This window comes from Labrus mixtus, chromosome 5 (assembly GCF_963584025.1).
Source record: "Labrus mixtus chromosome 5, fLabMix1.1, whole genome shotgun sequence".
NCBI classification, from domain to species: Eukaryota; Metazoa; Chordata; class Actinopteri; order Labriformes; family Labridae; genus Labrus; species Labrus mixtus.
The window spans coordinates 759,766-782,066 of record NC_083616.1 but is presented as its reverse complement, the minus strand read 5'-3'; the positions used below and the strand labels follow the sequence as shown (position 1 = coordinate 782,066).

The 22,301-nt window shown below is 44.9% G+C and overlaps 2 protein-coding genes across 2 annotated transcripts; both read left to right on the top strand.

Moving 5' to 3' along the window:
- Positions 1-4,976: 4,976 nt before the first annotated feature.
- ppp1cc (protein phosphatase 1, catalytic subunit, gamma isozyme) lies at positions 4,977-11,106 on the top strand. The gene is made up of 7 exons (XM_061037193.1): positions 4,977-5,368; positions 6,839-6,970; positions 7,057-7,287; positions 8,239-8,343; positions 8,556-8,779; positions 9,101-9,235; positions 10,439-11,106. The coding sequence occupies exons 1-7, from the start codon at positions 5,314-5,316 to the stop codon at positions 10,526-10,528; spliced, it is 972 nt and encodes a 323-aa protein (XP_060893176.1). The 5' UTR covers positions 4,977-5,313; the 3' UTR covers positions 10,529-11,106.
- A 905-nt stretch (positions 11,107-12,011) lies between these two features.
- Positions 12,012-21,858, top strand: pptc7a (protein phosphatase targeting COQ7 a). The gene is made up of 6 exons (XM_061037192.1): positions 12,012-12,530; positions 14,675-14,854; positions 17,124-17,322; positions 19,144-19,267; positions 19,372-19,501; positions 19,620-21,858. The coding sequence occupies exons 1-6, from the start codon at positions 12,329-12,331 to the stop codon at positions 19,676-19,678; spliced, it is 894 nt and encodes a 297-aa protein (XP_060893175.1). The 5' UTR covers positions 12,012-12,328; the 3' UTR covers positions 19,679-21,858.
- Positions 21,859-22,301: the final 443 nt, after the last annotated feature.

The following is a 22,301-nucleotide window of genomic DNA, read 5'->3' as shown; positions in this document are numbered from 1 at the left end:
AGTGAATCAATATCACCCCTGTCGATATTCATATTGACTACAAACCAACAAAAACTGAATCAATAGGACAGCACTGAGTTCACACGATTGATGACTTATGGATTTTTCTTCTCATGAAGCAGTATGCATTGATAATTGTTGCTTTTAAAGCAAAGGGAGGAAAAGTGAGAGGAGGCAGGAGATGTTTTTATTTTATTTTAAAATGTGTTTAACAAGGAGAACCTCATGAAGAATATCATTAAGGAGAGCGTTGACGACTGGACGAGAGGGGCAGCAGCACAACAAACAAGTTACAGACACAGATCAACATGCCCTGACCACGCACTGTAAATATTAAAGAATGAACCCTGTGAGACATCACCCGTCTGTTCCTGCAGGGGGCGCTGGAGTCCCATCAATGGCGGTCTCCATGCTGGAAATGCTGTCTCAGTCTAACTTTCAGTCATCCTAACGACAGGCTGAGAGCTGGAGCTGAGGCGGGTTTTAAACCTCCTGATAAACCGTTACACCACGCCCACCTGTCAATCAGGTCAGCTACACGCCTTATTGTGAATAACTCTTATCCTTCATCAAATCAAAACTGATGAGTCATCAAAACATTCACCCCCCCGTACAGTGTGTGTTGATTGAGACATGAGCTAATCACACCTATTTGGTTTTTTGAACCAGACTGTAAACATGTTAATCTCCGCTGTAAAAACAGGCTTAATATTTAAAGAGACCAGCTCCTCAGACACTTCAGACTTCAGGAGAGTCCAGGCCGCAGGAGCAGCGTACCTTATGATTTTGTTCACATAAAGACAAAACAGACCGGGCGACTCGATCATACAGTGATCAGTCAGGGCCCTAAGATTTGTTATGGGTGGCTGTGGCTCAACTGGTAGAGTCGGTCGTCTCATGCCTGGAAGGTCAGGGGTTTGATCCCAGCTCCTGCAGCCACATGCCCAATGTGTCCTTGGGCAAGACACTTAACCCCAAGTTGCTCCTGCTGCTTCATCGGCGGCATATGAATGTGTATGAATGGATGAGTTAATACTGATGGACTCTTTACTCAGCAGCCTCTACCATCAGTGTGTGAATGTGTATGAATGGATGAGTTAATACTGATGGACTCTTTACTCAGCAGCCTCTACCATCAGTGTGTGAATGTGTATGAATGGATGAGTTAATACTGATGGACTCTTTACTCAGCAGCCTCTACCATCAGTGTGTGAATGTGTATGAATGGATGAGTTAATACTGATGGTCTCTTTACTCAGCAGCCTCTACCATCAGTGTGTGAATGTGTATGAATGGATGAGTTAATACTGATGGACTCTTTACTCAGCAGCCTCTACCATCAGTGTGTGAATGTGTATGAATGGATGAGTTAATACTGATGGTCTCTTTACTCAGCAGCCTCTACCATCAGTGTGTGAATGTGTATGAATGGATGAGTTAATACTGATGGACTCTTTACTCAGCAGCCTCTACCATCAGTGTGTGAATGTGTATGAATGGTTGAGTTAATACTGATGGACTCTTTACTCAGCAGCCTCTACCATCAGTGTGTGAATGTGTTGGTGTGACCTGCCGAGTAAAAGAGCTTCGAGGAGACAGAAGACTAGAAAAGAAATATACAAGCTCAAGTCCATTTACCATTTATGAAAGAGGACAAGAGGAGAGAAGGAACAAGAGGTTTAGTGGAAGGGAAAGGGAAGAATAGAGACAATAAAAAGAAGGGAACAAGAGGAGGGGAGACAAGGAAGGGAGAGGCAGGAAAATGGAGGCAAGGCCAGGACTCCCTTGAAAAATGTTTTTAATCTCAATGGGACTTTCCTGGATAAATAAAGGTTAAAAATAAAAAATAAAAAAAAGAAGAGAGTAGTGGAGAGGGAAGAAAAATCAATCAAAAGAGGAAAGAGATGAAGACTAGCAACAGGTAGAGGTAACTAACAGGTTAAGAAGATTCTCTGTTGGGGCAAAAATCAACTGGGGGGGCTCTCCAACCAGCGTTCATCACCATCATGTCTGCGTCGTGCCCCAACGCTTACTCCTCTTCCTCTTTTTCCTGTTTCTTTTTTCTCTCCTATAGACAGATCATTCCTCTTCCTTTTTCTGTGTTGACTTTCATTGACAAATTTTGGTTTACAGCAATAATGCTGCAACGCTTAGCAGGGCAACGAGAGTGATTGCTGTCAGATGGGGCCCCCTTAGGGAGGTTTCCTATCCTGTCATTGTCATGACAACGCCAGCGGCATTTTCAACTTTTTATCAGACATTATTCTCCATTAGTAGTCTACCTCTAATACGAGTGGTGACCGACAGCGGTGTGAAAATGGTCTTCTCGTATCATAACAACGGACTACATCCCCCTGCTGGCATGGAGAGTTATTTCCTCTCAGAACGTACGTGGTGTGTTCAAGTGCAACTTTTTGGCCGAGACAAGAAGCGATGTGAGGCGACGCCATAGTTGGTCTTCGTCGCCACTAGTTATTGCCGTCTGCTTGGTGTGTCAAGGCCTTAACTCGTCGGGGGCCCCGGGCAGTTTCCTGCCTTGCCTGTCGATAAGCAGCACCTCTGCAGGTTAAGAGTGATGACATCTGGTGAATTCAGTTTGTGGTGGTCCTCCTCTCAGACTGATTCTGCCTCACATTCCATGATTTCATGAAACCCATTAAAACAAAATGAAGAAATAATCAAAGCTGAGAGCCAGAGGTCCTGACGTCCGTGAGATATACTTCAGAGCTAATCCACAACAAGGGTTAGAGACAGCAGCTGTCGAGGTCTTGAGAATCCAGCCGATATGATGACGTCATCGGTCTGCATCCCTTCACACTGTTTTCACAGTTCCTTGGCAGTCATGTAAATAGCTCAAGTTAATCCTTGTCTCCGGGGGACTTTTGATCAAACGGGGCTCAGTATACCATCCTGTCATCACCCAGGCCCTATGGAATAATCCCTCATGTGATCCTGGGACTGTGTGAGGGGGGCCGCAGACCACACCCTCCCCAGGCTTAGTCTGCGTTCTCACAGTTTGGAGGTTTGAGTAAATATTTCCATAACAAACTGACAGTGTTTGTAATCCTCTCTAATGAAATGCATGCCCTGGTTTAAACCGTGTCTGTCGTGCAATGAAAGCCCCCCTGTGTGTGCTGAGTGTGCTGATCATCGGCTTGTCATCATGAATACATGTATCTCAGTAAAACCGATAATGAGTGACCTGACGCAGGGAGCCAGGTGATGATCCGTGCCATCGTCAAACCCTGCAGCCTCCCGAGAAGGACAAGCAGACTTCTGTGTTTGAACAGACCCAGGTCCTGTCACTGTTTACTCTTGGTTAGTTAGTTTAATCCTCGATTTGATGCTTAGTTGTCGTTTCCTGTCTTTTTGGTCATTTTCTATTCTAGTGCTGCTTTTTTCCCTTGTGTGTGTTTTAAAGTCATATTTCCTAGTTAAGGTCTTCAAGTGTTTCCTGTTTTATTTTGAAGTTCTTGTCCCTGTGGATCATGTCTCGTCTTACTTCCTCCCTCTGTGTGTTCCTCCAAATATCAGTTTCACCTGTGTCCTGTCTCTCTCACCTGTGTTTGATTGCCCCCTGTATATAAGCCCTGTTTCCACCAAACAGTTCGGTTCGGTTCGGTTTGCATTTTTTGGCTTTTCCACCGTCAAAAGTTGGGAATGTTTCCCAAAGTACCCGACCTGTACCGGCCTGCTATTTTGCTACCCTTCTGTTGGGGTGCAGAACGTACCTATCCAACCCTAAAAGGTGGAGCTAGACACACTGCAGTCCGTTGATTGGTCGAAAGAATCGTCACTTCCTGTGCAACAGCGGTAATAAAGGACCAACACAAAACGCGCCATGTTTAAATATCCTGTGGTTTTTGTGTAGACTATTTCCAAGGCTGTTGTTGTTTTTTTTGGAGAAAAATGTCACACGTAGCACTGTGCCATGGACGACTGCAGAGATGCAGACTTCCTCAGTATAATCAGAAGAGGTGCTGGATGGCGCTGTTAGGAACGAAGAAGTGTTTCAACTTGTTTTACAAAGGATGGCCGAAAAGGACATCAGACTTTCCCCCGGTCCTGTGGTTATTTTCCTCCTGGCTCTTGGTTTTTAACTGAAGAGGAAGCCTTTGTTTTTTTCCTTTTGTTAAAATAAAAAAATAATGATCTGCAATTGGGTCCACAGTCTTTTTTTCTGAACTGTGGTCAAAGGTAAAGAGTAAAGTAAAGAGTCCATCAGTATTAACTCATCCATTCATACACATTCACACACTGATGGTAGAGGCTGCTGTGTAAAGAGTCCATCAGTATTAACTCATCCATTCATACACATTCACACACTGATGGTAGAGGCTGCTGAGTAAAGAGTCCATCAGTATTAACTCATCCATTCATACACATTCACACACTGATGGTAGAGGCTGCTGAGTAAAGAGTCCATCAGTATTAACTCATCCATTCATACACCACTGATGAAGCAGTGGGAGCAACTCTAGGTTAAGTGTCTTGCCCAAGGATACATCGAACATGTGTCTTCAGGAGCTGGGGATCGAACCCCTGACCTTCCGGTTGAGAGACGGCCGACTCTACCACTGAGCACAGCCGCCAGTATGTCATCTATAAATAAGTAAAATAAAAAGATTTAGGGACCATAGAAGAAAAGGAGGCAGAAGTTATGAAAGAAATATCTGCAAATATCTGTGCTGCATTAAAGTGTTGATGTTGTGGGAGAATTGCAGGGGTCAGGAGGTTAAACATGATGGATGTGGAACGGACGTGAATCTAAACCTAAAGAAGGAGGACATACTGGCTGCTGCATTGTTGTCACAGAAGCCAGCACTTCAACATAGCATGTTTCCTTAATGTCTGATCATATAGTAAGATCACTTTATCATTTAAGATCCCTCCTTTATTCATTTATTTTTAAGACGCGTTCTCCATCCAGGCCAGTAGGGGGCAGCAGCAGCGCAGCAGGCTCCTTGAAGCAGCTGACTGTATGTTCAAGGTGCGGCAGAGAAACACAGATACGGGACAACATCAGCGCTAGCTGCGGGCTAGTGCGGTTTACTTTGTTTTTTTTAGTCCTCGTTTCTAAGCTAAATCCAACATTGGATGAAGATTATTTTTTAAGTGAGATGCCGAAGTAGTTTATTAGTCTGTCGAGAGTGTTAAGGAGCATCGAAGTAGCAGCAGGGTCGGGCCGACATATTTACCCTCAGCCGAAGCTAACGGAAGCTAACGGGAAGCTAGCGGGCTAGCTTTCACAAGTGTGTAAACACCAAGAGCGAGATTTAGCTGACTTTGTTTTTTATTAATATCAACGTAACAATGGCTGACGTCGACAAGCTCAACATAGACAGTATCATCCAGCGCCTGTTAGAAGGTAAGGACCCGCTGAACGATCATCTTTAAGACACCGCTACAGTTACAGTCTACATGACGTGATGACGTCACGTTCAGGCTGCGCGCTAAAGTAAATGTTTACAAACAACAACATAACAAACGACAGAGTTTATATAAACGTGTCTTTTTAACATTAATGAGTCTGTTTTTAAAAGTAAGCACCATATGTGTGTCCGGGTTAAATATATGTACCTGAAGGAGACAAAAACAGAAGTATTGATGTGAGTACGGCACAGTCAAGCTTATATTTATTTACTAGATATCTTTATGCCATCTATACTGATGTTTTTTATATATTTTTAGACATGACAAGGTACCTTTTTCACCCTGGACTTTGTATAACATTTATTGGACAGCTCTTTTGTTTGATTGTTCTATGACTTACTATAAGTGTTTTTAATGTATACTTTTATGTGCCTAAATGTTTATATGTCCAAGAACCAGAAGGACTTATTTTCCCAGACCTGCGTGCATATTCCCACCCCCCTTAGCATGATCCCAGACTCACACTTACATATACAAACAGAAACAAATACACACATACAAACACACAATTAGAGATGGGACAGATCCAATATCAGTATCGGGTCGATATTGACGTAATTCACTGATCGGGTATCAGACTTATGGGGCCGATCCACGTCACAGATCAAGAAAGGTCGTTGGGCACAACATTCTCGCACAGTCTCACTTTAAAGACATTCAAACTGAACTGTAAGAAGTGCTCACGCGTCGTCTCCATGACGACGTTCAGACGAGATGAAACAGCTGATAAAAAGTAAAACTCTTACACTTCAGGTCAAAAGATTTAATTTGAAAAACCTGATGGTTGTTGTTGCTTCCTGTTTGTATGTGGGGCCAGCGCAAAGTTCAGAGACATTTCTTTGGAATAGTTTGAATTTTTATGCATTTGAATTATTTGTATTTATTTTGTCTTTGAACAAGAAATGTTTACTACAGCTTACACATAAAACCATCAATGACAACAATATTAAAAACCATCAGATTGGAACTGAAAAAAAGTGCATCTCTACATAAAATGATAATGAAGTAAGAAATTAAGAAAACAAACATTAAATTCCTATAACCATGTGGTCCTTCATATGTCTATGGTTGAAAAAAAAATACCGTGGCTGGAGCAGTACGCACCCTGGAGTCAAACAAAACCTGTGGTTAATATCCATAATTATTTAAAAGGGTGGGTCCAGTATTTACCTCCTGGGTGTATAATATCTTTTCAACGGTTCACACTATTGTACAACAGGGTTTGAAGTGAACTTTGACATCTGACCAGTCACTGTGACGGGTGGATTCAAAAATGTACCAGTCACTTTATGTTAACCCTGCAGCCTGCAGCCTGAGATGTTGTGTCATTACTGTCCTATTCATCTTGAACAATGCTCAAACATTTGCTCTTTCTGACTGTGTTCATGTTCATGTTTTCTCATAGTCAGAGGGGCAAAGCCGGGCAAGAACGTACAGCTGCAGGAGAACGAGATCCGAGGACTGTGCCTCAAATCCAGGGAGATCTTTCTCAGTCAACCCATTCTCCTGGAGCTGGAGGCGCCGCTCAAGATTTGTGGTTAGTTACGTTTATATGTATGTTGTTTTTAAAAAGATGTGTACTGTCTTGTGCTGAAGGGTCGATGCTTTGTCTTTGTCCTGCAGGCGACATCCACGGGCAGTACTATGACCTGCTGAGGCTGTTTGAGTATGGGGGCTTCCCTCCAGAGAGCAACTACCTGTTTCTGGGCGACTATGTGGACAGGGGGAAGCAGTCTCTGGAAACCATCTGTCTTCTCCTGGCCTACAAAATCAAATACCCAGAGAACTTCTTCCTGCTTAGGGGAAACCACGAGTGTGCTTCAATCAACAGAATATACGGTTTCTATGATGAGTGTGAGTAAAGAAACCTCTGCAATCAATTGAATTTTTATCTTTTAGTGTTATGAAGTGCTGTCTTCTCTGACAACAATGCAGCAGCCAGTATGTCCTCCTTCTAACTTTAGATTCTGCTCCTGAATGCTCTGGATTTGTTTGGACCAGAGAAGGTAGGCGCTTTTAAGACACGCCCCCACACGGCCGTTTTGGACGCCCCTCGGTTTACCAGATATGAGAGCAGTTATCAGGTCAACAGGTGTTGCAGTGATGGAAGCAGCAAGAGAAGTGGTTCAGATAGAAGTGATTGTACTCGACCTAAAAAGCCTCTGCATGTTTCTAATAAGCTCCACGAGCAGAAACGTGCTCAAACTAGGATCAATATTGGAGATGTTTTTGAAAAATAGAGAGAGGTTAGAACACAGAAAGGTTTACAGACCCATACAGAGCTGGATAAACACTGAAGCTTCAGAGTCCACCACATGGTGACCTGTGTGAGCATGGACTCTAGCGGGGGACGGCTCGCTACAATGTTTAGAATTTAGACTGCAGTACCCATTTCAAACACTAGGTGTTACAATAATAATACCACCACAGCGAGCACTCGGATGTAGCAGCGAGGAAAACGTTCCTTATAACAAAGAGACTCCTCAAGAATAACCAAACTAATTGTTTGACCACCGTCCCCCTCAGACAGAGGGGAGGAGACAAATGTAGTGCTGTGCATTGTTTAGACATGAATATATAAAGAAGGAGAGAAAAGCTCTGTGTGTCCCCGTCTTTCTAAGCCTGTAGCAGCAGAACTAGACGCTGGTGTTTGGACCAAGCCAGGCCTCACTGTGATCCATATTATCAAAAAGGAACGTAATAATGGACCTCTTCAAAGCAGAAATGGTGTCTGTCTCCTGGACTCTAACAGGAAGGTAATACCTCAGGAGACGAGCCTGATTATTTTATTCTTGGACTCTGCAGGTAAACGAAGGTACAACATCAAGCTCTGGAAGACCTTCACAGATTGTTTCAACTGTCTCCCTATTTCTGCCATTGTTGATGAGAAGATCTTTTGCTGCCATGGAGGTGGGTTTTGTTTTTAATACATTAAATAATCATTCTTCTAGTCTAAAGAGGATGTTTGTCCACACACTTCCTCATATTTCAGTTGAGCGTAGCCTCAAAAGTCCGCCACTGATTGAGTCATGCTGTCTGTGCAGTTTGCCAACTCCCCTGTGTAAGAGCTATTGCCTCAGTATCAGTGAGTTCATTTGTACCTTCCCTTCTGTTCTGTTTAGGACTGTCACCTGACCTCCAGTCCATGGAGCAGATCAGACGCATCATGCGCCCCACCGATGTCCCTGACCAGGGGCTGCTGTGCGACTTGCTCTGGTCTGATCCAGATAAGGATGTTTTGGGCTGGGGGGAGAACGACAGGGGTGTATCATTTACTTTTGGCTCAGAGGTGGTCGCCAAGTTCCTGCACAAGCATGACCTGGATCTGATCTGTCGCGCCCATCAGGTAACCACAATCACCTCATCCGTTATAAACAGTGCAACGTGGTTTTGTGTTGGCAGGTCAGTGGACATGCTCTAATGTTTGGGACGAGGATTGCAGGACATTTCAAACTGAGCAAAGAACTGTGTAGATTGGATGGTTTTCCCCGGCCTGTCAGGGTTGTGCTAATGCTGAAAGTTCTCCTCATGGGGGGGGCTCTGACCCATCAGATCAGCCAGACTATATCTGACATACTTCATGTTCTGTAATCTGTTTCATACTTTTAACATTAGTTTCAGGAGTTTTGTAAACCTATCTCTGTTTTTCTTTTTATCCTTTGTGCAGGTTGTTGAGGATGGCTATGAATTTTTCGCAAAGAGGCAGCTTGTCACTTTGTTCTCAGCGCCCAACTACTGCGGGGAGTTTGATAATGCTGGTGCCATGATGAGCGTGGATGAGACCCTCATGTGCTCCTTTCAGGTCAGTGCCTTTCTGTTATGTCAGCCACATTTGAAGCACTCATAACGTGAACAGCTCAAATACGTCTGCTGAAAGAAGTGAGACCAAGGTCTGCAGGGATTCAAGTTCTCTGTCGCTACCAAACAGGAACCTAAAATGAAGCTGATGCTGAAGTGTAAAATCCTGCAGTTCCTCAAGTGTCCACTAGAGGCTGGCTGCAGAAGCACAGGAAGTCACATACACACCCATTCTAAAAAGCCTGTTTTTACAGCAGAGATTAACATGTTTACAGTCTGGTTCAAAAAAACAAATAGGTGTGATTAGCTCATGTCTCGATCAACACACACTGTACAGGGGGTGAATGTTTTGATGACTCATCAGTTTTGATTTGATGAAGGATAAGAGTTATTCACAATAAGGCGTGTAGCTGACCTGATTGACAGGTGGGCGTGGTGTAACGGTTTGTCAGGAGGTTTAAGACCCGCCTCAGCTCCAGATCTCAGCCTGCGCTGTCGTCAGCCTGTCCAGCGCCCCCTGCAGGCGGGTGACGTCACTCAGGCTTCAAATATTAATATTTACAGTCTTTGGTTGCTACGACAGATTTCCTTTAATGTAATGATATTTAGTCAGAGTCAATCAGACTGAAAACGGTCGGGTAGAGTTGGTGACATAACTTCATAAACAAACTGTCAGACGTTTATCTGATGTTCCTCTCTCGGTGTATAGGAGGCTTTTATTGTGGTCGTGCCCGTCCTTGTCCAGACTTGTCGTGTTTTTAGGCTTCGGTGTGCACTGTTAACACAGGCATCCAGTGCACTCGACTGAAGTTCACCTTTTCACTCATCTGTTGAAAGAAGTGAGAGCTCATCTGTTGCCCTAGATCTCAAACTTTAAGGGGAAAAAAAACAAGGGAACGTGTCGCTGTTATTTCTTAGATAGAAAACATTTGAAATAACAGGCTGATGTGGGGAGATTTTGAGTTGCTTTGATCCCTGGACAAGGAGCGTGTTGAACTGAGAGCGCCGGTTAAACATCCCTGAATCAATGTTTACTTTAACCCTGCGAGTCCTCGTTTTTCTGTCTTATGTAACTCTTGTTGATACTCAGTGCTCTGAAATGTAAAAAGAATAAACAAGATCAAAGTCCAGCTTATTTTCTTCACCTCTTCATGAAACATGACGTTGTTTACGCTAACACTTCTTACTCTTCCCGTTCCTCGTATAGATTCTGAAACCAGCCGAGAAGAAGAAGCCCAACGGGAGCCGTCCCGTCACCCCCCCTCGCAACATGGTCACCAAGCAAGCCAAGAAATGAGGAGGGGGACAAATGGCCGGGGTCTCACGCCTCCACTCTGCTTTCGTCTTCTGCATTTGAAGGATTGTTTTTTTTTTTCCTTCATGCTGCCAATATTGAAAAGATGTTCACTCCTACCTGATGAAAGCAAAATGTTTAGTTGTTTTGTCCACAGGGGTAATAATTGATATGTCACCATGGAAACCTCAGGTGTTTTGCACTCCATTTTGCAGCTAGTCTTTGCCACATATGATGGATGAATCAGGAACCATGTAACAACACGGCTCCATATGCACAGGAATGCCTTGTTTGAAGCTGTGCACAATGTTTTCCACTTTCTTTTGATTTCTTACTCATTTGTTGTCTCTTTTTTCCCCTGTCGGTAAAGGGTAATAATGGCTATAAGACCAACGGGGAAACTTCACAAACACCTGTTTACTTACAGTTGATGAAAGTCAGTGCTATAGGATGTTGACTTTACACTGCATTGTCACATTTTAAAATAAGTCCTGTGCTAAATTAAGGAAATAAACAAGCACTCTTGTAATGTCTGAAACCTTTCTAATAAACTTCGAGTGTATTTTAGGGGGAAACAAGGATCTGAATGTTGTTTGTTCTTTTTGTCCTGTTCTGCATAACTCGTTAGACTACAGTTAGTTCAGACCGAGCAATCTGATTGGACGAGAGGCATTCCGTGAGTGACATCACTGTGACATGTATCCCTCCTCCTCAGAATACTTTAAATGAACATTTACAGCTGACAGAGTTTTTCTTTATTCTTCATCTCAAACCTCAGAATCAAACAACACACCTTTAATGTCACCGGTTTAATGATCACATTCATTTATTTTAACATGTGAAGGTTCAGAGTAGCTGCTCTGTGGTTACCATGGACACCAACTTCACAATAGAATGTTCGGGTTGCTTAGCAAGTCTAGTTTCAGTTAAACTGGAACTAGTTAAGTTGGTGGAGTTAAAAACTAACCTGTAGATCATTTTTACTTTATATCACTATTTTCTTCATGTATTAAAGTAATATGACACTGGAGGTGGAGATGTTGTTCTGGATATCAACACTGATGTCATTATCTTCAGACTGAGTCACTCCCTCTCGTGTTTCTTAAATAACACGGAAATACAAATAGTCTAAGTCAACTCTTATTCTTCTATAAAATAACAACACCACAAGGGGGAGACAAAATATAGTTTAAAAAATCCAATATACTCCTAAAAACGGTCTGAAATATTGTATTTAAATGTGCAGCACAAATTAATTTATAATATTGTAACAATATTTTTTAAATGGTCTTTTCCTTATTATTACAGGCCAAACATGCCTCCTGTATAATCTTATACTCCACTTATGTATTTAGATTTATCTTTACACGGAATATGTTGTTCTACGTTTAATTACTGAATACGAAGCTTTACGCTAACAGGAGGTTATATGTCCTTATTAGGAAACGTTCATTGCGTAATGGTGTGTGACGTCAGAGCAGTCACAAGACCCTGCCAGCGGAGTGGAGTGAGTGTGTGGGGCCACAGGGCGGCTCGGTCACACTGACTGTGTGTTCTGACTGAAGAGCAGATCATCTGGCACCATGGCTACGGAGAAGCAGGTCGTGCAGAGGAGACTGTTTCCTGTATGACTTGTAGCTTTTTATCTCAGCGGAAGGCTTTGTGTGTGCGTGTCTGGTTGTTGTTGTCTGGCTCATCTCCTGCTGCGTTAGCAAGTCAACATACTAGCGTGCTCACATCGACGCTAAGCTAGCAGGGCTGCTAGCCTGGCTGGTTTGTTTGTTGGGAGCTGGTGTGTAGGTGATGTTGTCCGTGCTGTCGTACGGGAGACTCGTTGCCAGAGCTGTCATCGGCGGACTCTCTCAGACAGACAGCCGTGACTACAGCCTGGTGACGGCAAGCTGCGGCTTCGGCAAAGATTTCCGCAAAGGCATCCTGAAGAAAGGGATGTGCTACGGGGACGACGCGTGCTTCATCGCCCGACATAGATCCGCGGATGTTTTGGGTGAGTGTCTGCTTTGTTTACCACAGAAACATTAACCATCGATTTGCTATGACGTGAAAGATGGTCAATGGACTTGAGCTTGTGTATTTCTTTTCTAGTCTTCTGACTACTCGAAGCACCTTTACACCGCAGTCACACCAACCCACGGAGGTGGCTTTGTTAAGTGTCCCTGAGTACTAATGCATTTGTAATATGTAGCAACTTGGGTTCATCGCTTGCCCAAGGACACATCAGGCATGTGGCTGCAGGAGCTGGGGATCAGAGTTGACAGACGACTGACTCTACCTGACAAGTCAGTCATCTCTCAACTGGAAGGTGGGGGGGGGTTGGTCTCCAACTCCTTCAACTACATGTGTGAATGTGTACAAATTCACTTCACTCAGCAGCCTCTACCATCAGTGTATGAATGGATGAGTTAATACTGATGGAGTCTTTACTCAGCGGCCTCTACCATCAGTGTGTGAATGTGTATGAATGGATGAGTTAATACTGATGGACTCTTTACTCAGCAGCCTCTACCATCAGTGTGTGAATGTGTATGAATGGATGAGTTAATACTGATGGACTCTTTACTCAGCAGCCTCTACCATCAGTGTGTGAATGTGTATGAATGGATGAGTTAATACTGATGGACTCTTTACTCAGCAGCCTCTACCATCAGTGTGTGAATGTGTATGAATGGATGAGTTAATACTGATGGACTCTTTACTCAGCAGCCTCTACCATCAGTGTGTGAATGTGTATGAATGGATGAGTTAATACTGATGGACTCTTTACTCAGCAGCCTCTACCATCAGTGTGTGAATGTGTATGAATGGATGAGTTAATACTGATGGACTCTTTACAAAGCAGCCTCTACCATCAGGGTGTGAATGTCTAGGTGTGACCTGCAGTGTGAAACACTTTGAGTAGCGCTGTACGAGCTCAGGTCCATTTACCATGATGAGGTAATAAGGTGCACCAAATTGGCTTATGCACAGCTGACGTCACATCATTATTCTTCACTGCTGGTGTTCCTGTATCGATTATCTGTGACATGCGGCTGCTTTTTTTCTTTGGTTCACATAAGTCTCTGAAGTAAAAGAAAGTTTAAAATCAAACACTACAGGCCGTAAAACCAGCGGTCGAGTCGACTGACTCCATGATAACCCTCAGGCCTTGGATCATTTAAAAACAACCCAACACTTCTCTGCTGTACTTAGGTGCGTGTGTGCGTGGGCCTGCTTCTCTGTTCTGGCAGAGGCAGGAGGGACGCTGAAGGCCGTCCTTGTATGGTCCGTCCTTGGACTAACAGATCTGAAGTTTCCTTTCTAGGGAAAACTCTTGGTACCGACCAAAATGCTCTTAGGGAACAATCGCTCGTTATAACCAATGCATGCTTCTTTAAAAGGATTTGGAAATGCTTGAAATGACGAGGTGTTTATGGGAGCTGGGGTCACAGATTAATGTTTTGTGGCCGAGAGACACAAGGTACGTTGAACTACAGTGGATATAGTTTAACATGGAGCAGTGTGTGTTCATGTGAGAGTCACTAAACATTTTCTAAACTCAAATTAAAGAACGGTCCGTGTTGACCTCTCAGGCGGTTTAATGCATGCTGTGACGTTTCTTCGAGTTCTTGTAAAATCTTGTTTTCTGTACTGGATGTTCTTTTTTTTTTTTTTTCAATCTTAATGAAAGTGGCCATTGTTGTTCTTAATTGTGCCAGCTGCGTGGCATTGTAATCCTTTCTCGCAAGACGGCGGTCACCCCAGGAACAAGGCTGAGGACTGTGAACTATACAAGTGTATAGAAAATACTGTTCTCTCCAGGAGGCTTTGAATGCATCATAATGTACAGGATACAAATGTGAGCAAAAGTAGATGGTGAGGGTACACATGGATCAAGGTCTGGTGTGGGTAGCCTAGTGGTTGTGTTATGAACCACATGTACAGAAGTCCTCATCGCAGCAACCGTGGGTTAGAATCCTGACCTCTGCACTTTACCGCATGCTGAGCCGTCCTCCTCTCTCTCTTCCTAACGAGTCCCGCCTCCCTTCAGCTGTCCTGTCCAATAAAGGCTGAAATGGCCCCAAGAAATAATCCAGGTGAAACTGATCTGATCTAACCCTGAAACAAACACCTGTATGCTTTTGTTTCTTCTAGGCGTAGCAGATGGAGTAGGCGGCTGGCGAGACTATGGAGTGGACCCGTCTCAGTTTTCAGGCACACTGATGAAGACGTGCGAGAGGCTGGTGAAGGAGGGGCGCTTCATTCCCAGCAACCCCGTGGGAGTCCTCACGACCAGCTACTACGAGCTGCTGCAGAACAAAGTGCCACTCCTGGGTGAGTAAAGCCACCGGGGGAGGGGGTCATGGGGTCACAGTTCTCCTCAAGAGTCATCCCTGATTCCACTTGTTTTAAAGACATGTTCATGTAGTCCATGATTAAGGATCTGTTTTAATGAACCTTCCTCTTCTTAAACAACGCCCTTGAAAGATAAAGTTAGCGTCTGTCTCTCCGTGTCAGTGGTAGATTTGAATTGCTAAAATTATTCTATGTAGGTCGGAGAGGAAACAAAGACATCCGGTGATCCTTTTTGTTTGAACATGTTTTCACAGGGCTGCAGACTCGTGGTGTTCCTCCTCTCTCACCGTGTTTAAATATCACTAAACAAATCAAGGTCCATCTCACAATGCAGCGTGCAGGACTGTGCAGTCCAACATAAAATATGTACAGACAGACTCTGCTTGCTAATCAAATATTTTCCATGTGGTTTTGGATCTTAGCACTCAGCCATGGGCTAGGTTGTTTGTCTCTGTGTGTGTGTTTCAGTTGTGGCTGCATTTACATTTTTGCAACATGAGTCAGAACAGCCAGATCCCATTAAGAGGTCCCGGGACTGTCCCGAGTCCCGACATGCCCCGTGCAGTTCCCTTCCTCAGAAACCCTTTCCTCTTTCGCTCCGCTTCCCGACAACAGAGCGTGCACAAACATAGACACATAGCACAAATGTTTTAGGAACAGATCTTTGTCTTTGTGAGTGTCAGTACTTTTCCGTCCCTCCATCACATGTTGCAGCGAGGAAACAAACCCGTATTGTGATTGTCTTGGTAGCACAGGGAATGTTCTTGAGACCGGGTGGTGTGAGTCAGAGTGCACGTGGGTTGTTTTTTTTTTTTGAAGGTTGATCCCAAAGAGCATATTTTGGTGTGCCAGATGAATCAGCAGCAGGGTGTGGCTGCACGCCGTCTGCCCGCTCCATCAGCTCATGTTTCCTCTGGAGAGGAACTACAAAACAAGGCTTAAAGCTGCTACGCTGATCGTGTTACGTCAAGTTTGTGTGTTCAGGCTAACCTCGTTAATCAGTCACATGCATATTAGATATCCTACAGACTAACGCAGATCTAACCTTTCTTAGTGCTGATGAGGACAGTAGATGTTGTTTAGTTCATTCAGACATATTTCTGAAAACGATGTAACAGGAGGAAGATTCAAAGTGTGAATGATCAGATCAATAAAGACTGAATTGGATGTAGATCCAGAGTCCTGGTTTTGTGTATGGCGCCTCACTGTCACACTGAAGCCTCTTTCAGACTGCTTTTATGTAAAAGTGTCATAACTAACCTCAGCCATCATCTAGCTTTGTACACTCATATTTATTCCATGATGACATTATGTTGGTGTCCCAGTCTGAGGTCACAGCGGGAGCTCCATATACACACACAGTCAGACATGCACACACACAGCGCTGCGCTCTCCTGCTGGCCCCGCTGTAACCGTCTCTCCTCTGTAACGCCTGTTACCACCTCTGAAGACGGTACAGAGGCAGGGTCACTTCCTCCCCCCATTATGCCTCCATGACATTCAAATAGAAGGCTAATCGGGCTAATGTCAGTGCCATGACTTTAACAGACTGTCTAATTGATTACAGCTATTGTCAAAGGTCCCATATTCAGCTTTTTCTGGTTTTATATGCCCTTTACTGTGTTTTCCATGTGTCCTGTGCATGTTTAGGCACATCTATTTGCAAAAATTCAAAGTCCGCGGAAACGCGGCTTCTCCTACGTCCTCCTGTTAGCTGTAGCATTAGCTGCATGTAACGCTCGGTTCTAGCCCCCCTCGATAAAAATTTGTCAGTGCGACGTCATTGTCAGTGTGAGATCACTGATCTAAGCCCATTGGCTCGTTGTGGCAAGCCCTGCAGCTCATGTTGAAATTTCCGAGAAGCGTGCTGAGCAACTGACCAATAACGACAGAGCGGATCAGCAGACCAATCAGAGCAGACTTGGCCCACGTGGGGTCTAACAGTGGGGGCTCAGCAGAGTGTAGCTGAAGGACTCAGAGCGGAGAGGGAGCAAGGAGGAGCAGTACATGAAAACAGACACTTTTTTCGAACTTTAGCTATTGTGAACATACAAAAGTAGGTACATAGATTAAATATACGAACCCCAAAAAGGGCATAATATGGACTCTTTAAGACATTCAGATGTTTAACATGCATGTTGGTGATAATGTACATTTCCTTACATGTTGGCATACTGGAGACCTTTGGTGAAAATATGCATGAAAAAAATAAATCTGAGTGTGTTTCTGTGTGTGTGTTGTTCTGCAGGAAGCAGCACAGCCTGCATTGTGGTCTTGGACCGGCAGCGTCACCGGCTGCACACGGCCAACCTGGGAGACTCGGGCTTCCTGGTGGTCCGGGGAGGGGAAGTTGTCCACCGTTCAGATGAGCAGCAGCACTACTTCAACACGCCCTTCCAACTGTCCATCGCTCCCCCGGGGGCTGAAGGAGCCGTGCTCAGTGACAGGTGAGACGCAACTAAATGTTACATCGTTCAGTTGGGTTTGGATCAGTTAGCGCAGCTTTGCATCATCGACCCCTTGTCTGACTCAAGCTCCTCCTCCTCCTCTCAGCTCTAATCCAATCAAGGTTAGGAGATAGCGTGTCCTCTCTGCAGCTGTTTTTGTCGATGTTGTGACTGTGCACGGTGTTCAGCTGAAGTGTATCTAGGGCCACGTGCTGATGTGTCCCGTTGCGACGGCGTGCCAACAAGCAGCACAGTAGACGTCAACAGAGAGAGCAGGGCAGGAGCTGGAGATTCGCCAAGCTTTGCCTCTTACCCTGGTCAAAGTCTGTGTGGGCCAAAAGAGTCCACAGCCAATCCTGCACCAGCATGCTCAGCCACCACTTCACTCTCTCAGTCTTCAATCCAGCAGATTATTTTGAGTCTCTTTAAAACATTTTAGGGAAACTGACCTGGGGGGGGGAGGGGGCGCACCTGAACTGGACAAGTCTTTATAGACTGTTACTCAACTTGTGTTCATTATTATGAACCAGAGTTCAGCCTCATTCTTCCCTTTGGTACTTTATTAGAGAATTAAATGTAGTGTTTGAAATGATGCTTTCTTTTTTTCATTTGTGCACTTTAGTCATTTAATGGGAGGATTTCCTCGAAATGATTTACACCAAGGCAGATTAAACCTCCGACCCTAGATAACGAGCATAGCAACTAATACTGAAGAGGTCAAGGGTCAAAACTAAACTGCAAAACATTCTTAGTGTGTTTAAAACAAGATTCGATGATTTTGAGTTAGTTGATCAAAAAGGAGACCGAGGCGTCAGATGTTTTTAGAACTTGCATCTTAGTATGTATTTAAACGCTAAATGGACTACTTAACACTCGTACTGACAATTTCTACACAGGCAGTCTGCACTGCGTTTGTCTGTGCCGCCACTACAGCGCCATTTGCTGCTTCTCTAGTCAATGCTCCTGTTTCTACAGCGAGCACGGCGGTCCGTCTGTGGAGCGGGCCTGCTGCAGGACGCACGCCGTTAGACGGAGCAATACCGTGTCGCTGATGGAACACAGCGTGCTTGGACTACAAGGCAGCCAATTCATTGTAATGACACTTTCTCTCCCAGTGCACTCGTAGAAGAAGATTCTTACATTCACACGACTAACTGCACTTGTTTTTTATTTTCTGTAATTTTTAATGCGGCTGCTGAAGATTTGTTTTTAACATGAATTGCATATTGAGTTGGATCTGAATCCCAGCAGAGGACAGGCTGTTCCTGGGAGCTCTGGCTCGGTGTCATGATGCTGTACTGACAGTTTGTAATGAATAACATTCACGACTTGGCCTGAGGCTGTGCAGCAGGGCAACGGCATCTTCTAAGAAGTGAAATCGACACCTGCCTCGTCTCTGCCAGTGTATTTGAAGCACACGTCATTCTAATTTATAGCACCAAAAAAATCTTCTGTAGTACGTTCTCTTCCTGCTCGTGTGCTCCTCGAGTTTGCAGCCAGGCTCATGTATCCGTAGGTCTAGCTCTCGTAGCTATCGTCAGTACATTATCTAACTTTTAACTGATGCATTATATTCAAGAGTTTTTGTCCAGGAGAGGAGATGAGGGGTCAGAGGTTGAGATTAATCCATCAGCTCAGACGGGACAGATTTCCTACCCATGGCTGTAAAGGTTTAAGAGAAAAAGCTTAGACAGGAAGAATTAATGCGGTCACATTAATGCGGTCCTGCTGCTGCTGCTGGAGTCTGAATTTTTTATTTTCCCTGTGACACAGAACAACTTTTGTATCCTCTGTCTGACTTCACTGTGTGTGTGTCCGCAGCCCTGACGCCGCAGACAGCTCGTCCTTCGATGTCCAGCTTGGTGACATCATCCTCACCGCCACCGACGGGCTGTTTGATAACATGCCTGACTACATGATCCTGCAAGAGTTAAAGAAACTCAAGGTAAGTCGCACTGAGGCCCACACGGGTTGTACTGTTGGTGGAACTGGAATCAGAAATATCTCTGGAGTAAAATCGTCATGAGTGCTTTGTTTTTTGCTGCGTAGAATTCAAACTATGAGAGCATCCAGCAGACCGCACGGAGCATCGCAGAGCAGGCCCACGTGCTGGCGTATGACCCCAACTACATGTCGCCTTTTGCTCAGTTTGCCTGTGACAATGGACTGAACGTCAGAGGTGAGTGTCTCACTTCTTCTTGAATTAAACGGAAACTGTAGAAGCTGGACAGCGGCACACGACACGCCTGTATGTGAGAACATCCTCCTAACGGGACTCTTTTCCTTTTTCTGTCCAGGGGGAAAGCCTGATGACATCACAGTGCTACTCTCCATCGTGGCAGAATACACGGACTAACCTCGGTGTCGAGCTGGGACTGGGGTTGCTCTGCATCTGCAGGTGATGGACTGCTTTGATTCCTGCGGGCCAGGATGAAGGACTGATGTCACATGCTTCACATGTCTGACTCTATGCTGCATAAGCCCCCCCCCCCCCAGCTGAGCATCAATCCCCCACCCCCCCACCCCTCTCTGATCATGAACATCAGAGAGTGAATGAATCCAGAGGACCGGAGGCCTCAAACATCCTTCTGGGCCGGTTGCAGTCTTGGCATCTTCGGCAGGTTTCCAGTGCTCACTGGATAATCCTATTGTGTGGGATAAGCTGTCATTGGGCAACATGGAGATGATGATCCTGTCCGACAAGGATAAGTCCTCTTTCTTTGATGGTGGTGAGAGCAGGGAGGAAGTGGAGAATCAGAGACGGTGGCAGATGTGGTCAGACCCCAGGTGTAAGACTGCAGAAGAGTGCACACCATTTGTTACTTTCATTATTGGCTGAAGGACTTTATAGTTAAAACCTCCTCGCCACATTATCGTCAAACTGATGCCCTCCCTTTAATCTCACCACCGCCGCCACTGCTGAAGTCTTAATTGTGATAATGTGTGATGTCTCTACGAACATGTGTGTAAATTCTGAATGCAGCCATGCCCGTCAGTGAATTGAGATGTTTCATACGTGTCTATGAAACGGAAATGAAGGCTGCAGACGTCTGCGTATCCACTGGGCTGATAGGGTCTCACAGCCTTAAACGCACAAAGCGAGTTGGTCACGTGACCAAAGTTATTTTTGTATCTTCTTTGTTCAATTCTTTCGAGCGATCAGCACATCAGAGTAGCTTTAGAACTTTCCGTTCCTTCTCTCCATCCTTTCTGCCGCGGAGCTCCGGAGACACATTCATGTCAAGGTCGCCGTTTCCATGACATCACCACAGATTTGCACTCTGCATTCACTGCAATCCTAATCCACAGTTTAAAATCTTTGTGCAACGTCGTCAGAATAACGTGCCTTGTATCAGGTGTTGGCGATACTGGCTCCTTAATTCCTTAAACCCCACAACAATGTGCCCGGCTCTGAGCACAAAGCCTGAAAACTGTTAAGTAGCCATAAAGTGAGAACAGCTTTCCCATCATGCCCTGCAGGCTTCACCCCTTCTCTCTGCATCCACAGCACGTCCAACCTTTCTGAAACCTGCAGAAACCGTCGGCTCAGTCTGGAGTTTAGGAATAGTTATCCAGCCATCACACACATACAAACTCCCTGCGGATCAGGAGATGGATGTTTACATTCTGTATGATCAGACCCCCAGTTTCCACATACTCCATGAGCGCTGCGCTCCGTCAGCGCCGCACACTAAGCTGTCGTTTACTGCTACTCAAGTCAATGATTGTGTTTCCACAGTGAGCGCCGCGGCCCGTCTCTGGAGCTTGCCATCAGCGCCTCTGCATTCTCAACCATTTAAAACACGCTGCAAGACAGAGCTCGCTGCAGGGACGCGTCAAGATGGACAGATTAGATCGACCCGGACAGGAAGTCAGAAGTCCAGTCCATTTAAAAATAAAACACATAATACAGACTCCCAAAAGTATTTTCCATCACTTTATCAACATTACGTCAAAACAGGCACCGCATGAACAAATCATCCTCAGAAAGACAAAGCAACATGTTGTTTGCAGGTTTTTGTCTTAATTCCCATGTGATCTTGTAGTTCTCGTGTGATGTGTGAACAGCTGCTCATGGCAGCGCTCACGCTCCAGAAAGGGATCCAGTGGGGCAGGGCGACGTAGCTAAACCGTGGCGCTGATGGAGTATGTGGAAATTGGGGGAACGCACTGCTCCCTCTCTTAACCTGACAAACTGGAAGACAGTATCAGATTTCCTTTTGATGGGCGGGGCAGCGAGAAGTCAAATGTAACTTCTTTTAGTCTTAAAGCACCGAGGACAATCGAAGCAGCCTTAACAATTTCAAAGTAAAAGCAATTCTCCTCGTCAGATTGCACGTCACTGTTGATCTTCGAGGTTCCTGCTTCCTGACTCAGAGCTGCTCTTACACGTCTCCCCGCCTCTCGTCCTTCTCTCCCACACACACTTTGTTACAAACCAGAGCACGTGTCTATATTTTGAGTGTACAGTTGTGTGAGAATTTTTTTTTTTTTGAATCTGTAAAATATTTAAATAAAGAGTATAGTATTTATTAATCTTTTGTTTTTGATGTCTGTCTGGTACATGGGCGGCTGTGACTCAGTGGTGGAGTCGGCTGTCTCAACAGGAAGGTCGGGGGTTCGATCCCGAGCTCCTGTAGCCACGTGTCCGATATGTCCTTGGGCAAGACACTTCACCACAATTTGCTTCATGTGATTGTGTATGGATGGGGTTATAAAATCACTATAGAAGCTCAAGTCCATTTGCACTCGATGGTTAAACCAAACGCTGCAGACGAGGCGTTATCCTCGCTTCATGCCTTAAGGGCTGTATTTTACCAACAAGGCGTAATCTCATTTGGCTCTAAGCGAGCGTGTTCACCTCACTTAACCCTGCCTGCAGTGCTGAGCCAACCAGTAGAAGAGGAGGCCTCACACGACCTTTGTGTTCATTCCTCAGGTGTGGTCATAGTACGAGTTAGCTTCACAGACGGACGGGT

Bases quoted from the DNA above. Each gene is read 5' to 3' on its own strand.
- ppp1cc (XM_061037193.1), top strand. From the start codon at position 5,314: ATGGCTGACGTCGACAAGCTCAACATAGACAGTATCATCCAGCGCCTG. The intron at 6,971-7,056 runs GTTAGTTACGTT...TTTGTCCTGCAG, and splicing joins GGCGCCGCTCAAGATTTGTG to GCGACATCCACGGGCAGTAC. The intron at 9,236-10,438 runs GTCAGTGCCTTT...TTCCTCGTATAG, and splicing joins CCCTCATGTGCTCCTTTCAG to ATTCTGAAACCAGCCGAGAA.
- pptc7a (XM_061037192.1), top strand. From the start codon at position 12,329: ATGTTGTCCGTGCTGTCGTACGGGAGACTCGTTGCCAGAGCTGTCATC. The intron at 12,531-14,674 runs GTGAGTGTCTGC...TGTTTCTTCTAG, and splicing joins TAGATCCGCGGATGTTTTGG to GCGTAGCAGATGGAGTAGGC. The intron at 19,268-19,371 runs GTAAGTCGCACT...TTTGCTGCGTAG, and splicing joins AAGAGTTAAAGAAACTCAAG to AATTCAAACTATGAGAGCAT.